This window comes from Dendropsophus ebraccatus, chromosome 7 (genome assembly GCF_027789765.1).
Source record: "Dendropsophus ebraccatus isolate aDenEbr1 chromosome 7, aDenEbr1.pat, whole genome shotgun sequence".
Classification (NCBI taxonomy): domain Eukaryota; kingdom Metazoa; phylum Chordata; class Amphibia; order Anura; family Hylidae; genus Dendropsophus; species Dendropsophus ebraccatus.
The window spans coordinates 47096304-47114109 of record NC_091460.1 but is presented as its reverse complement, the minus strand read 5'-3'; the positions used below and the strand labels follow the sequence as shown (position 1 = coordinate 47114109).

General features: G+C 40.2%; 1 protein-coding gene across 4 annotated transcripts in view; it reads left to right on the top strand.

Moving 5' to 3' along the window:
- The window catches only part of KCNIP4 (potassium voltage-gated channel interacting protein 4), a 405696-nt gene extending 394120 nt beyond the window's left edge, over nt 1–11576 (top strand). For all 4 annotated transcript variants that reach the window (XM_069976475.1, XM_069976474.1, XM_069976473.1 and 1 more), the window contains exon 8: nt 9121–11576. In XM_069976475.1, the coding sequence (XP_069832576.1) occupies nt 9121–9168 (48 nt within the window). In that variant the 3' untranslated portion in view covers nt 9169–11576. The remainder of the gene's footprint in view (nt 1–9120) is intronic.
- Nucleotides 11577–17806: the final 6230 nt, after the last annotated feature.

The following is a 17806-nucleotide window of genomic DNA, read 5'->3' as shown; positions in this document are numbered from 1 at the left end:
AAAATACATATAATGCGGTTAAAATTAATATAGTACGGTTAAGTCCGCATGTAGTTGTTGCATACGGTGCGCTTAAAACCGCATGCCACTAGTGCAGGGCCCTTGCAAGTCGCCGTGGTTTATTACTACTATATTTGATCAAGTCAGTTATCACTGTTCTGTTTATCAGTTCAATATAAATTGCAACAGTTAGTGGCGCTTATTAGCGTTTTCACAGAAATATGTTAAAATAGATTCGGTGGAAATCCACCTCTCACCGGTCTGAAGACACTGATTCTATGAGGTCTGCGGCCGCAGACTGGTGGGATATGCACATGTACATGTATATTACCAATAAATAAAAAATAGTATAGTGAAAAATAAAAAATAAAAATAATTGAAAGTAAAATCAGGTAAAAAACGAAATGAAATGATATTACCAGCAATAAAAGTACATATTTATAATGTATCTGTTTAGTATTAATAATCCCTTTGCAGTAAAGTATATAGTTAATATGGTTAAGTAAGCTCAATAAATAGAAATATATACCGTATGTATATCCCACCATATGTTGATTCCAAAGGGGCAGTCCAGGCACTGATATAACAGTCGGGCACTGTACTGTCCGTAAGGACAAACCAAGATGGGAATATCTACAAATACATTCTGCTGAAGATTTAGTTGAAGATGTATAGGAGACCATATGGATGGCGGTCAGATTGATAAGTAGATTTAAATGTGCATGGGTCATATATAATTTGATCCCTGCAAAATATCTAGCAATAGTGTATAATATATGATAACATAATCAGCCATGAAAACATTAGATATCTGTTTGAGTGGTCGTCTGGACCTATACACAGGAAATCATGCCTATACACCTGGATATCGCCGAGGGACGGTCCAGGCACTGATAGACAGTCGGGCACTGTACCGTCTGTCAGGCGAAATCCAGGACCAGAGGCCATATGTTATGAATACATTGAGGTAATTTCATAGAAAACCAAAAACTTCCAACTCTGCGTTTAGACCATGAGGTTCCATTGTTTGAAAATCAAAGATGCATCTCGATTCTTGCCTTGACATTTTCGCGATAAAGTTGCCTCCTCTCCATTCTGTTTCTACCTGTTGGATCGCTGTACATGTAGTACCTCTTATTTTTCTGTCGTGTTTTTCATTATAATGTGCAGATAGTGTGTGTTTTGTGAATCCTCTTTTTATATTGTAAAAATGTTCAGCTATTCTTTTTTTGAGGCATCTCGAAGTTCTCCCTATGTACTGTTTATTGCATGGACATTGAATAATGTAAATGACATTTTCTGAGTTGCAAGATAACGTCCCTTTGATTTTGTATTCATAACTGTTGGTGGTAGATATTACTTTATCGGTGCGTCTTGGAAACTGAGTGATTTTACAGTTATTGCATAATCCACATCTGAAGAAGCCTGTTATGTCTGGATTAAGGGTATATTCACTCGGGCTCGGGCGAGAATCTCGCTGCGAGCCCGGCAGGTCCTGGCAGTTCCCATACACTACATACTTGCTGCGGTCTAAACGACCGCAGCGAGAATGTAATTATACCGCCCTTAACCCCTTCTGCTCCCGCCCGGCTCCTCCGCTGTAAGCATACTTTACCTGTCCTTGCTGCACGGGTCCGGCGTCCTGCTCTCCTGTCCGGCCAATCAGTGGCTGCGGCTGGGCAACACACTAATTGGCCGGACGGGAGAGCAGGACGCCGGACCCGTGCAGCAAGGACAGGTAAAGTATGCTTACAGCGGGGGAGCCGGGCGGGAGCAGAAGGGGTTAAGGGCGGTATAATTACATACTCGCTGCGGTCGTTTAGACCGCAGCAAGTATGTAGTGTATGGGAACTGCCAGGACCTGCCGGGCTCGCAGCCCGCCCGTGTGAATATACCCTAAGTGTGTTTTGTATGGAATTAGGTTTTTTCTTTATGGTTGGAGCAACTTGTGAACCTAAATTCGGTGCTTTGGAATAAATGATGGGTGGTTTGGGAGGGAGTAACGGACCTAATGTTTTATCATCCCTTAAGTGGTGCCAGTGTTTATGAATGATTTTATGTATCTGTTTGTGGCTGTAATTAAATGGTATGATGAGTTTGGCTGAGTGTACGTGGTCTTGTATTTCTAATGTAGTATCTGGTGGTTCACTAAAAAATGATGATCTGTCAAGTGAACGTGTTTTCTGAAGGGCTTTATCTAGAATCTCTTCTGGGTATTGTTTTGTCTGGAATTGTTTTTTGAGTATGGCAGCTTCTTCTTCAAATTTCTCTACTGCTGTGCAGTTCCGTCTTAATCTTCTAAATTGGCCGAACGGTATATTAAGGAGCCACTGTGGGAGGTGGCAGCTGTCAAATCTGATATAACCGTTTTTGGCCGTGGGTTTGCGGTATGTATTGCATGTCAGTGAAGAAGAGTTGGCTGTGATTTGTAGATCTAAAAATTCGATAGTTTGGTGACTGTATTGCGAAGTGAAGGTTAAATTAAATTGATTTGATGGTTTCTATGAATGTTAAAAAATTGGCCTCTGTTCCTTTCCATACGATAATGATGTCATCAATATAACGTTTCCAGAGCACCAGGTCTGCTCCTAGCTGGGGTATGATGTAAAGTTCCTCCCAGTACGCCATGAAAAGGTTGGCGTAACTCGGAGCAAACCTGGTGCCCATGGCCGTTCCGGATATCTGTAAAAAATAATCAGTATCAAAATAAAAATAATTGTGAGTAAGTATGAATTCGATGCTCCTTATTATGAATTGAGTCTGTTCTTCTCTGAGTGAAATATCTTGTCCTAAAAAATGTTGTATGACTGAGATTCCTTGGGAATGATGTATGCAAGTATATAGGGAACTGACATCTAGCGTGGCTAACAACCAGTCTAATTGCCACTCATGGTTCTCTATTATTTCAATTATTTGTGTAGAATCTTTAATATAGGTGGGAGTTTGTTTAACGTACGGTTGTAATATGCGATCTACATACTGCGAGAGATTTGCCGTCAGTGAGCCAATCCCCGATATTATTGGGCGTCCAGGGGGGATAGTTGGATGTTTATGGACCTTTGGAATACAATAAAAAACTGGAATTCTACATTCTGTATTGGTGATAAAGTTATATTCTGATTTATTAAGTATGCCTAATGTGTGGGCCTCCATACAAAGTTTATGTAACTGATTGGTGTATTTTTCTGTTGGGTTTGAAGATAGTAGTGTGTACATGGCTCTATCTTGTAATTGACGTCTACATTCTGCTTTGTATTTGTTAGTGTCTAGTATAACAATCCCCCCCCCCCCCCCCTTTATCTGCTGGTCTAATGGTTATTTGTAGATCTTGCTGTAAGTCTTTTATGGCTTTAATTTCTTTCTGTGTAAGGTTATTTGGTTGGCGTTTAAATTTATGTGTCCTCAATTCCTTTTCTATGTTGCATTGGAAAGTTGACATCTCTTTACTGATTTCTTGTCTAGGAAAAAAATTTTGATTTGGGGTTGAGTTCTGTGTGTCTATATGTAGAATTAATGGCCATGTTACTTTCAATTGGATTTTTTAGATGGTATTTTTTCAGGCATAATTTTCTGATGTATTTTTCTATGCCAATATATACACTAAATTTGTCAATTTTTTGGGTTGGAGCGAATTTTAGACCTTTGTCTAGTAGAGATATATGTTCGGGAGATAGTATTTTGTCACTAAGATTGATGATAGAAGATGCTTCTAGTGTGTTTTGCCCACTTTGTTCCTCTGAATTTGGTTGGTTTCTATGTCTTCTTCTAGTTCTCTTTTTTTGCTTGTTTGTCCCGTTGGGTTCTGATATGTTTTCTGTTCCATTTCCAATTTGGGAGAATGATACTTCGATTTCTTGTGTGTGGGGTGGAAAGGTTGTGTCTGATAGTGAGGAGTGTGGGAGTGGTAACGTGTATCTTGGTTGTGTGATCGGTGAGTTGAGTGATGGTATGGATAGTATGTGTTGCAGTTCTGTCGGGTGGGGTTGTGTGGCTGATGTGGTGAATATTGTCTCCTGTATGGTGAAGGTGCTCTCCTGTGTGGTGTTCTGGGTGATGATGGTGGATAATTGGTTCTGTGTGTTTGATAGGGTAGTCGAGTTGGTATGTGTGGTGGGTTCTGATATTGAGAATAGTACATATGTTTCTTCTTGTATGTTTGGCTGTATTGGTTGTTTTGAATTGAAGTAATGGTTGAGGCTTTCTTGGGAAAATTTGATTGAGTGGTGGCTGTTTCTTCTAGGGTGGCAAATCTGTTGGTGTAAGTGATTGTATCTCTATCTGTTATTTGTTGTGCTTTTGTTTGTCCCCATAGAATTTTTTTGGTTTTTCTATCTATAATTTCTTTTTCTAGTATGTCTAATTTTCTGCATATACTATTCTGAAACTTGTTATATTCATCATTTTTCTCAAATGTGTCTACTGTAATTTTCAATTGATTAATTTTTGCATCTAGTTCTTGTATAATTTGATTTCTTCTTTCTATAACCATATTAACTATAACTATTGATTGTGTTTTGAAAAATTCCTTCCATTTCTCATCAAACTCTTTGTTACTAAGGTCCCCTGCTGGTGTCTTATAGAGTATCAAGCCTTTTGGTATAATATTTCTTTCTAACAGTTGACTCAGTGATCTAACTTCCCATAATTGTTTTAAACGTTTCTGTAATAGATCCTCTAGTGTCCTGAACGTGTCAGATATAAATGTATCTTGGTTAGATTTGTTTTTGGTTGTTGAAGTAGGGTTTATGTCTCCCTCAAAATTAAATTCTGCGACTTTCTGACGTTTAGTTTCTAAAAATTCCCATAAATGCATCTGTACTATATGGGAGTTCTTTACTTAGGTGCACAATAAGTGAATGGAAAAACTCTGGTGTGAGAACTCTACCTCTAGTGCAGTTATGGAATGGGTGTATAGCGAGTGCACTACTTGGCTGGCACCAAATGACCTAATTAGTATGTATAATTAGTAGGCTCTCTAGCAATACCCCTAAAATATTATCTCGAAGTATAATTAAATCACAAGTAAATATGTATATATAACACTTTAGCTAAATCAAAATTAAAATTCATAAGAACATATAAACAAATGAACATGTAACTACAAGCTTACAAAAAAATCTCTGTATATAAATCTCATGCGGTTGCAAATGGTATAATACAGGATATAGACTTGATTATTTGTAGGTTAAAATACATATAATGCGGTTAAAATTAATATAGTACGGTTAAGTCCGCATGTAGTTGTTGCATACGGTGCGGTTAAAACCGCATGCGACTAGTGCAGGGCCCTTGCAAGTCGCCGTGATTTATTACTACTATATTTGATCAAGTCAGTTATCACTGTTCTGTTTATCAGTTCAATATAAATTGCAACAGTTAGTGGCGCTTATTAGCGTTTTCACAGAAATATGTTAAAATAGATTCGGTGGAAATCCACCTCTCACCAGTCTGAAGACTCTGATTCTATGAGGTGTGCGGGCGCAGACTGGTGGGAGCAGACAGAGGGTTATTTACTTGAAGATGTCGTCAGGAGCTCTCCTCATGTTCAGTGTTCCTCGTGTCATGTGCACAGGGTCTTGTTTAGAGTACTGTCCGGTTTGGAGCTGAATGCTCAGTGCTCGGTTGTCTCTCCTGACATCAGATGGGTGTTTACCCTTAAGAGCTGCTCCTGTGTTCTCTGTCAGCATAGGAGTATTTGTATGCATTCACTATGCTGTGAGATATTCCCATCTTGGTTTGTCCTGACGGACAGTACAGTGCCCGACTGTTATATCAGTGCCTGGACTGCCCCTTTGGAATCAACATATGGTGGGATATACATACGGTATATATTTCTATTTATTGAGCTTACTTAACCATATTAACTATATACTTTACTGCAAATGGATTATTGATACTAAACAGATACATTATAAATATGTACTTTTATTGCTGGTAATATCATTTCATTTCGTTCTTTACCTGATTTTACTTTCAATTATTTTTATTTTTTATTTTTCACTATACTATTTTTTTATTTATTGGTAATATACATGTACATTTGTATGTATATAAGTCTACAGATGTATAGGCATTGTGACATTAACCAAACCTATACATGTATCGTATATACTAATTTGGATGTAAAACCGCATCAAGTCTCCAACGGTGTTCACATGGAGAAGTTGCACATGCGTTCTCACATGTGACTCATGTAAAATAGACCTACTATATTTCGTGTAAGAAAATAATGTTCTATAAAAGTGATATGTGTAATCTATCCATACTGCATGATAAGTATATTGCTATATTTAAATATTGATACGCAGGATCATTTCCAGACTGTAAACAACATTATGTTTCAATTGAAGTCATGAAAGTAAAATCCAGTCCACCTATTAGCGAGAACCTGGAGAGTCCCAGGCCTGCATTTAACATGGCCTCAACATATATTTAAATGCTGCATATACGAACAGACTCCATTTGCAACTCATTACTGAGGAAAGAGCTGAGCAGTGCTCTGAAACGCGTATAAAGAGTTGCTACTACTATTGAATATACTGCAGAAATATACTGCCATAACCACCTACCACCGGTCCCACCATTTATTAGCTCACAGCATAGTGAATGCATACAAATACTCCTATGCTGTCAGAGAACACGGGAGCAGCGCTTAAGGGTAAACACCCATCTGATGTCAGGAGAGACAACCGAGCACTGAGCATTCAGCCCCAAACCGGACAGTACTCTACACAAGACCCCATGCACACGACACGAGGAACACTGAACATGAGGAGAGCTCCTAACGACATCTTCAAGTAAATAACCCTCTGTCTGCTCCCACCAGTCTGCGGCCATAGACCTCATAGAATCAGAGTCTTCAGACCGGTGAGAGGTGGATTTCCACCGAATCTATTTTAACATATTTCTGTGAAAACGCTAATAAGCGCCACTAACTGTTGCAATTTATATTGAACTGAAACAGAACAGTGATAACTGACTTGATCAAATATAGTAGTAATAAACCACGGCGACTTGCAAGGGCCCTGCACTAGTCGCATGCGGTTTTAACCGCACCGTATGCAACAACTACATGCGGACTTAACCGTACTATATTCATTTTAACCGCATTATATGTATTTTAACCTACAAATAGTCAAGTCTATATCCTGTATTATACCATTTGCAACCGCATGAGATTTATATATAGAGATTTTTTTGTAAGCGTGTAGTTACATGTTCATTTGTTTATATGTTTTTATGAATTTTAATTTTGATGTAGATAAAGTGTTATATATACATATTTACTTGTGATTTAATTATACTTCGAGATAATATTTTAGGGGTATTGCTAGAGAGCCTACTAATTATACATACTAATTAGGTCATTTGGTGCCAGCCAAGTAGTGCACTCGCTATACACCCATTCCATAACTGCACTAGACGTAGAGTTCTCACACCAGAGTTTTTCCATATCAATTGTTACTACAACAATTTCCTTCACGACGCCATGTTCCCTGCCCTACAGGAACATTACATGCTATTTTCTTACGAGATGGCCAAGGTTTTCTATGCCCAGGTTGATTGAAGGCAAGTAACCTATATGGGTCAGGGAATGGACCACCCCGCCTCCATATATGTGAATATATCCATAACAAACATCAAGTCCAATCTTAATTTTAGATACGGAAACATCCCTATGGGCTCCAAAGTCCAACCAACCTAGGAGATCTTTTCTATAAACACATATTCTAATTTCTTTTGTCCACAGAAGAGACTTCACTATTGAGCAAAAACCCAACAAGAAACACAATGTACAACATGGAATTACTTTCATTTCTTGAACATAAACCTTGAAGGAATTTCTAATACCCAACAGCGATCTCTGGTGTATTCTTCACACTTCACTGCAATGTAATATGTTACAGATTTCACACTGTTTAGAAATATGATGTAGCTACATTATATAACAGTTTTGTGGCCAAAAGGCATAATCTCTTATTACTGGTTAGGAAAACCATCACAACTCACTAATATCCCCTGTAATACCATTTAATCAGACAGAGCACTGAAATTTCTTGTTATTAGAATTGACCCTGATTTCCAATTAACTCTGCTAAAAAGCTGGATCCAGTCCTGGAAAAGTGGAAAAAGTTTCCCAGGACTGGATCCAGCTTTTTCTGACACCCGGAGCAGAGGTCTGCTCCTCCTATTACACTGAGCGGCAAGCAGCAGACCATCACTGCACTGATCAGGCCTTTTCAACATGTTGAAAGACCATGATCAGCTGACATTGTGGGATGAGGTGACCCTAATATTGTGTTACTTATAGAGATCTGGCATTGTCAATGCACATGTGTAGAAGTCCTGGTGATAGATACTAATGTTTTTGATCAGCTGTTCTCATCCAAGATGCAAAGTAAAGGAAGATGATGGGTGAGGTTGCTTGGATGGGGTGAAAGATGTTTTGTACAGCTTCAGCTACATATTCTTGAGCCTATTGCTTGTACTGCGGGAACCTGAATACTGTATATTGCTAAGCCAAACATGTTCCAATACTCATCATCTGCAAATAGAAAGATACAGGGACAGCTCCAACAATTACATGTTTACATGACATATTGTAATAATAAAAATTTGTGCCATACCAATGAATGTGTAACTATGCAATAAGGGTACCCTCACCATGTCAGGAGTAGCCATCATCTAGGCAAGGTCTTAGAGGCAGTACTTGATCACCTCCGAGTCATAGTAATGCTGGCTGTGACTTACATTCAACCCCTTAAAGGGGTTATCCAGCGTTAGACAATCATGACCACTTTCTTCCAGAAACAGCACCACTCTTGTGGTTTTGCAACTCAGTTCCATTGAGGTGTATGGAGCTTTTTTGCAGACCACACCTAAACTAGAGACAAGAGTCATGTTGACTCTGGAAGGACGTGGCCATTTTTTTCTAACACTGGAAAACCCTTTTAAGGAAAAAGTTGTGCACAACTTGTGATAATCATTAGAGATGAGCGAATCAGCCGTATTTACGAACCAGAAATCCGTCTGATTCGCTCATCTCTAATAATCATACCATGTTAGAGCTCTCTCAATTGTCAACGTTTTGACTAAGTGTCCTTTTTTTCTGTCTTTCAGGATGAAAACATCATGTGCTCTATGCAGCTGTTTGAGAATGTGATTTAGCTCATGTTGGCGGACTATGGAGGACAGACATTTTACCTATTTTTGACAATAATTTGGAGCTGCAGTTTCCATCGTACCATGAATAGACTGTTCAGCTTTATACTAAGTCATATATTATGCAAAGTAGCTTTTCTATGATGCCTTCCAAAAATCAGGTCTCATGACGTATAGTGTTTCAGGTTTGTTTTCATGCTTAAAACATTTCACCGTTGATAGGAATTTTTTTTTTACACATCACTCCCCTTAATTTTTCAAAGTACTCATAGACCATGATGCATTGTTAGACACCTTATGAGTGCGCCTTTTAGACATACTGTGGGCTGGACCAATAATGATATCCATGTACATTGGCTTGGCCAACAAGATGGCGAGATCTGACGAAAAACACAGGTGTGTTTTTGTTAAACATTTTGCTTATTTATTTCTTATGAATCGATTATATAGAATATATTTATTTGGTTACGAAATGGAAATATAAGTCTGTATCTATATCTGATTTTATGCCTTCTACTTGGAAGAAATGCCTACAAACTGTTGATGAACTGCAAGTCTCAGCAAGCTGCAACATTCTTTTTGGTATTCTTGTGATGAATATTAACCTTGGAGGAAAGGGATGACTGTTTTTCTGCCAGAATGCCAAGACCAACCATGAAGCTTCAGTAAAATAAGATTTATAGAAGAAAAAGTTTGTTGATCTTAAAACTTGAATATTTAAAGATGCTCTGTCAAGTCCATTATATTGGCCAACAACATGGCCCTCGAATTGGGGACTTGCCAGGCCTGGAGGTGGTTTAGGGTGAAAGATATATGATAGGCAACACATGATATGATCATAGAGTTCTACTTGGGTTGTTTCAGTATGGAGTATTCGGCTCAGGAACATTGAGAAACAATGGACTAAACCAATGGACTAAATATAATGGATGCGTACAGATGTGGCCAATAATTTTATTGGCAGCACATAACCCTGTTACCATTGAATGCTACTTTATTGGTATAGCACCTAATGGAATGCTAAGTCTGTAATCCAAACACCAGCTCTAGGCTATAAGAGGTTCAGTCTGGATTATTGGGGTTTCACAGCTCATCAGCCTAACAGCTGACCCTGTTGTTATGAGGCTGTACAGCTGTAACAGTCATGGTAATTATGACTGTATCCCCTATATGTACTGTACTTTGTATGTACCATATAGTGGCCATGGCTGGGGTCTGTATTACCAAAATTCTCTGCCACTGAATAAGCGGTCTGGGCTGGGGCTGTGAAGATGAGGTGTAGAAACTGTACTACTAGACTTCCATGCCTTAGTTAAAGGGGTCTGCACTTATCTGCATGGCAATGAGAGACACCAGGACTTGGTGGCACTACACCTGTAAGGGCCCTATTACACGGAGCTATAATCTGCCAAACCAGGTCGATTTGGCAGATCATCCCTCCGTGTAATAAAGACAACTATCAGCTGATGACATTGATGATTGTGTCTTTAGGTCCTGAACTAAAATCATCAGACAGGCATCGCTACAAGTAATAGCAATCAGCAGACGATGATTGTGTAAAAAAATAAAGTACATATATACCTGACTTTGCTCCCCGGTACCTACCTGCCTTTTACTCGCTGTCCACAGCCACCGGTGAAGCTGCAGAAATGGCTTTTGAAGTGACAGGCTGCTCAGCCAATCACTGGCCGTGGCCTGCCACTTCAGAGGCCAGCTCAACAGTACTCGTGGAGGCTGTGGGACTAGGCAAAAGACTGAAGGTACCAGAGAGCGTGAAGAAGCACCAGGGAGCGTGGTCAGGTATGAACTTTATAATTTTACACTAGTCAAGAGCTGCACAGACATCACTAATGATGTCTGTGCAGCCTTTGCTGCATGATAGTTCAGCCGTGTGTTAGGCTCAGTAAGTGAGCGCCGATCTAGCAGATTGGCACTCATTTACATTATTGATTGGGCTGTTTAATACGGCCCTAAGACCATATACTAGTGCTGAAAGTAGACGCCAAACTGTTTGGGTACAGCAACGTTCTTCAAACCCGAATGCTCAAGATTTGACCCCCGCAACTGCAGAGATTAGATACAGCCCTAGAGAGCCCTGAAAAACATGGATACAGCATGTGGCTGAACAGTTCAGCCTCTCTGCTCAACACTACTCAAGAGATGTCTGTGACAGGCACCATACAGTGACAGCCATCACCCAGAGGCTATCAGGGTATTTGTTTAATAGATATGTTTTTTTACGGGATCCCACTGAATGGAATAGTGTATTTTACTATGCTATTACATTTTTTATTTTTACAGTATACTAATGTATACCAGCCAAAAGGAGGCCAAAGGGACAGTCTTCCAGATGACAAGTCCTGCCATTCTTGACAAACATTAAAGCTTTTATTAAAAACACTTCTTAAAACCAAAGCTCATATAAACACCAGTACACATGCTTCATCTCCAACGTCTTTCGAGCTGTTGTACAGCTCTTAGTCATAGGACTGGGGATTTTAGGACTAAGAGCTGCGTGACAACTCGAAACACGTTAGAGATGCAGCTTGTGTACTGGTGTCTACATGTGCTTGGCTTTTAAGAAGTGTTTCAATAGAAGTTTTGCCAATGTAAAAAGTAGGACTACTCATCTGTTTTCCGCTATTTAATGTGCACATTGAAAGGTTTACATCTGCCTTAGAGGCTCCGATCAGGGCCTTGTCTGCTGCCCATGAGATGCCAACAAATAATCCTGATGGACCACAGGTCGCCCCCCCCTTCTCAAGCGGCATACAAAAAGTGAAGTCACAATTTTTTGTACGAGCTGCATAATTTTGGATGAGCATCATAATTCCCCTGGTGTGCCTATCCCTTTAATACACCACCCTATTCCCTGCAGATCCTTTCCAGCTTTGTTACTACTATTAATATCCCATTCTGAGCAGGACAGTGTTATCCCCATATCTCCTGTCACTCCTCTTATTAGCTCAGTGCACTTTTCCTTTGAAATGTTAATGTTGACAGCAAGATGACAGCAGAGGAATTGAAAACATTTATTTGTTTCGGAGGAATCTAGAGCATTAGCTCAGTGCAGCAAGACATGACAAAAAACTCTAACGGTGTTATTAGAGCTTCGGTGGATGCCGAGCGCATGCAGAGTAATGTGCTGCGGAAGAGACGGCTATAACAACCATATGTATGCATGGCGTCCATTTAAAGAACAAAATTATTAAACCCTAGTAAGACTAAACTAAATTGCATACATTATATAAATACTTATATCAGGCACCAGGTTAAATGTAGTTAGGTTTAAAGGGGTACTCCGGCGCTGATAAAAAAAAAACAATGAATCAAACATAGTTTTTAAATTTACCATCCCGCCTGAGTCTGTTTAAATTTCCCGCTGTTTACAGGTCCCTCAACCTCCAGTTTGTGTCTTCATTTTTTTTAACTTCCTGGTTTGGGCTTTCCCATGATGCACTTTGTCTCCTGTGATATCTAACTGACTCTATAAAACTGTTAGATGGCTTACATCTTGTTCAGCCAATCAGAGCTGAGCAACCTGTGTCATCTGACAAAGGGAAGCTGGCTTAACAGGACTTAGACCCGCCTCCCTCTTGATGATGTAATTGTCACAAAATGGCTTTCTGGGGTCAACAGTCATTAGGTAAGAATGAGTTTACTTCACTTCCTGGTGGGGGATTGAGGGGGGGGGAGATAGGGAAGGGGGCAGATAGGTGATTGAAGCATATCACATAGTTATATAACTTTGTAATGTGTTTCAATTACTGGGGAAAAGCTTTTAGCTGGAGTACCCCTTTAATCACTGTGTCAATGAGAACTACAACTGTCTTATATACAGTGTTTACAGGGGGTTTTCAGGGAAACCCTTGCAGTGGGGGTGCGGACTGTCAGCCCCCCATTAATCAGCTATTGGTGACCTATCCTGTACATAGGCCATCAGTGAGATTTCCATGTAAAATCCCTTTAGGGCTACAGAAAAAAGTACATTGAAATGTGTGAAAGCACCTGGAAGTTAGATACATCACATTTCCTATCAGTTCATACTTTTAAAGGACCGAACAAGAAGCAGTAATGTGTTTGTTGTTATCTAGTCAATCACAGACTGATCAATTGATTCCATACTGGCTGTTGCTTTGATACAGATAAGATCAATAGATCAATAAAACAATAGTTGGAAAAAATTACATATGCCTAAAGTTTAAAACAAAAAAAAAAATTCTGCAGGAGCATATAACGTTGCTTAGCTGTCTACCACAGTTCTGAAATCTGTATTCTGTGGTTGAATTTCTTGATTGAGCAATATTAAAATTCCCAGATTGTATTGCTTTCCCTCCGCTGTTCATCACAGCCCTCCCACCCTGCCTACTCCCCTCCAGCAGCACTCTTGCGAGTTCCCTGCCCAAAGCTGTTGCAGAACATCTAATTTGCCTGAAGACTATTTCATCGGTGAGGTTGCAGCACCAGCTGCATTATTTCCTCTGCCTGAATGTCCCAATACAGATATTTATGCACATGACAGAGGGAGGGAGAGAGGGAGATGAGAGAGGGAGATGTAGGCCGTAGGGCTAGTCAGAGATGGTGACATCACTCAGGGAGCAGGGCTAGAGCTCCGAGACAAGATCCAGCCACGCCTCCTGTAAAATCAGAGGATGATACATTATCTACAGAAAAAGGGAGGAGCCAGGGAGCTGGAGACAATACACATCTTAGTTCTTATATTTTCCATTTCCCGCCAGGGATGAATCACGCAAGTCTAGACTGAGGCCAGTACTATTAGTGATAGTTTATTACAACTACTATATTAGTAAGTTATATATCTTGGGGTAATAGTTTTATTTTAAGCAGATGTACCAGTACTAGCTTGGCCCGCCTCCAGTGCATCAACTTTATTAGTATATATAGAAAACAGGCCAGATCTCAGCACTTTGAAAAAATGGACAACACCATTTGTGTAGCGGCGCCGACCAGCTCGTATGAAAATAGTTGCTTATTGCTTGGACTGATAGATTTGCTTTAAATACAATTTGTTGAGTAAGAATGAGCACTGTTATTGAGTGTTTTTGTTTCTTATTCTTCACAAGTAATGTTGGACTTTCATGGTGGACTAAAGATTGCGCTACAAAGCTTACTCTTGCCTGCACTTATAGTGAACATGTCAGTCAGGCCCTGAGAGCCAGTTATGATAGGAGAGGAGCTGAACACTACAATAGATTGGTGTATATGGTTTGGAGCAGAGTAAATCTTGACAGGACTCCTGAGAGACAAAGGGTCCTATTCTACGGGCCGAGGAGGGCCCGATCAAGGATGTAAACGAGCGGCGATCTGCTAGATCGCCGCTCGTTTACTGGGCCTATTCCACGGCCCGATGATCGTTGAGCGAGGGCTGCAAGGACATCGTTACCGATGTCCTTGCAGCATCATACATTACCTGGCTGCAGGGCTTGTCCTCTGCTCCCCTTCCCGGGTCCTCCGCGCTCTATCTACTGAATGGCCGGTCAGCTGACAGGCCACACTCAGCCAATCACAGGCCGCGGCGGTCCCGGCCTGTGATTGGCTGAGCGCTCCGTCAGCTGACCGGCCATTCAGAAGATTGAGCGCGCGGGACCCGGGGATGAAGACAGCGCAGAGAAGAAGCCCTGCAGCCAGGTAATGTATGATGATGCTGCTGCTGTTCTCAAATCGTCGGTCGTCCGCCGCGCACCTCTATTCAACCGTAGCAATGCGCGGTGGGGGAACGATGATTTTAGGTCTGGCCCTAAATTAACGATTAGCTGATGACACGATCATCAGCTGATCGTTCTATTTCACCGAACGATAATCGGCCGAATCGGGCCAAATGGGGCTGCTCCGGACGATTATCGTTACTGTGGAATAGGGCCCAAAGAGTCCAGCTCACCCACCCACCCAGACTTTGTGATTGACAAGTTTATACACACCCTGATACTGGGAACAATGGCAATCAGGGTATTGTTTACAGAGTAGATTGATGTGGATACTGTGTGGAATCCAAACCATTTTGATTTCAATAAGAAAATCTTTAAACCTGAAGAATTGACATTTTCAAAAACTGCCAAAACCAAAACTTGCTTGAACACAACCGCACCGTGTAGCAGGACTCTTACGGTGTTCCCTAGGATTCCTGTTAAAGGGGTTATCCAGTGTTAGAAAAACAGTGCCACTTTCTTCCAGAGACAACATGATTCTTGGCTCCAGTTCAGGTGCGGTTTGCAATTAAGCTCCATTCACTTCAATGGAACAGTGCTTCAAAACCGGCACCCAGACTGGAGACAAGAGTGGTGCTATCGCCAGAAGAAAGTGGTCATGTTTTTCTAACACTGGATAATCCCTTACAGGTTTATTTTGCTTCATATCCTGCTCTCAGATAGGGTAGCAGAAATCACCTGACAGACTTTAAGTCGGAATGTAGAATCAGTTTTACAGGCCATGTATAGATGTAGAGAGTATGGCCTTATCAGCGGTATGCCCTCTGGTGATCACACTACAGGCAACAATGTGAGAAAACATGCAGGTAAAAAATGGCTCAATTACATCTCTCTAAAAAAAATAAAGTGAAATTCTAAGGACAGAATTACTACACCCATGTGTAGAAAAGGAAGAATTGTAGCAACACTCCAAATAAAGGCAAATTATCCAGTGGTTGACGCATCCATGTGCAAAACAGCCAACATGTCGGCTCAGTCTGGACTTTTTTTTTTCCAAGGCAAATAAATGGGTATGATCAGATTGTGATGTGGTTGCTCTACATGGGTCTCAGAGCCTTTCTAATAAAATGATGTGTACAGAGATGGTGCCAGCAACACGCTCATGGACCTTGCATGGAGAAGAACTGTAAGCTCACTGACCCGACCAGAATGTGTGTCCCTTCCTATTTAAAAGCACAAACGCCCCTAGATGTAGTATTAGAGGATAAGAGAAGGGATACATAACTGGGGGATCTGTTCCTTTAGGGTCGATCTCTGCTCTGGGGAAGAACATACTGACACCAAATACATTACATTTGGGCAGAACTCATGAAGAACAAGAAAAAAAAAAAAAACAGACCATGGAAAACACTGCAAATCTTTATTTATTGTCATCTTTTAACACTGAACTGATACACTGTAAATTCCTCCTATGACAGCAAACAATGTATAATATTGTCCACAATGACGCCCGCCTTGTATGTATGAACACGAGCATCAGCCCTGTACTGGTGTGTCTATGTACTGTAAGCCATAGCAGCGGATTACAATAAACCTTCTTTCATAAGCATGTGGTCTTGGGGTTTTATTATATCAACAGTCAAATAAAACATCTGCAGAAAAAGCTCTTTATTAAATCTATCAGGTTAACACTGACTGAGAAGACAGGCTCGGCATGGGAGCAGAGGAAATCTCTGCAGGGTCTCTCTCTTTCATTGTAACGTATGGAGGGTTTAATGTGCACTGGAAGCCACATAAAAAAGAAAGAGGAGCCCACATTACTATGTTTTTTTTTAACCCCGCGGTTACTGAGCCAGTGTCATGTGATCAATATTTTCATGAAAGATATACCGTAGTTAAAATTCAATCATTTGGAGGAGGAACACCAACCATTCTAGTGACAAGAATAGTTATAATATGGGGAGAAAGGATTAGAAAAATATGGCTGCTTTCTTCCATCCAAAGGTTGTGTCTGATACTGCAGCTCAGCTCCATTGAAAGGAATGGTGCTGGTATGGGATATCAAACAAACCCTGTGGTCAGATGTGGCCTTGTTTGTGTTTTTTTTTTTCTTTTAGGTATCAGCATGTTTTCTGTACAGTACAGCCTACTTAATATTCTAAATATTGTCGATAATATGTCTTAAAGGGGTACTCGGGGCATAAATTTTTTTTTTTTATAAAATGCTGTTCTTCGATCATAATAAAGATTCTATTCTTTCCTCACCACGAAACATCCCCCCCTCTGAATGACTGCACCACCATCTCCAAGACTCATGTGGGGTCTATGTTTTTGTGATCAGTGGAGACCCTAGCAGTTGGACCCACATAGGGGTATTTTCTTATCTTTTGATAACCACTAGTGAGGTTATGTCCCAGGCAGGTCCTTGGACTAGAATCTTGTGCTGTATGGTGCAATTTGGTGCATGTAATTACATGAGAAAAACTATAAAATGCACAAGTTGGGCATTTCCACTAGTAAATATGTTCCAATGTGATTATTTATAAGTGTATCTAAAAAGTATAAACTTTGTGATCCGCACACCACAATTACACAGTATTATAAACATTAACAATTATAATAATGATAGTATCAGGCACAGCTCAGTGAAGCCTTAGTGGGCCCTTTTTCCAATGATATTATAAAGAACAGCTAATTATTTAAATTGATAGAAAAATAAAGGATTTTTATTTGATAGAAAAATACAGGATTTTTATTTGGACACGGTTAAGGCAAAACACCTATATGTGCTACAGCCCTGCTAGTTCAGTTACATGTTGAGTATCTACAAGGATGAACTGTGCCACGTACATATGAGCACAAGGCATCCTTTAAGGTAACCACAGAGCTTAGGAAAATATAAATGTTTGTCTGCAAACAATTCCAAGAAATTCTTTTTGGGCGGCACGTCGAGGGTGGTGCTCGTAGTAGGAAAAAAT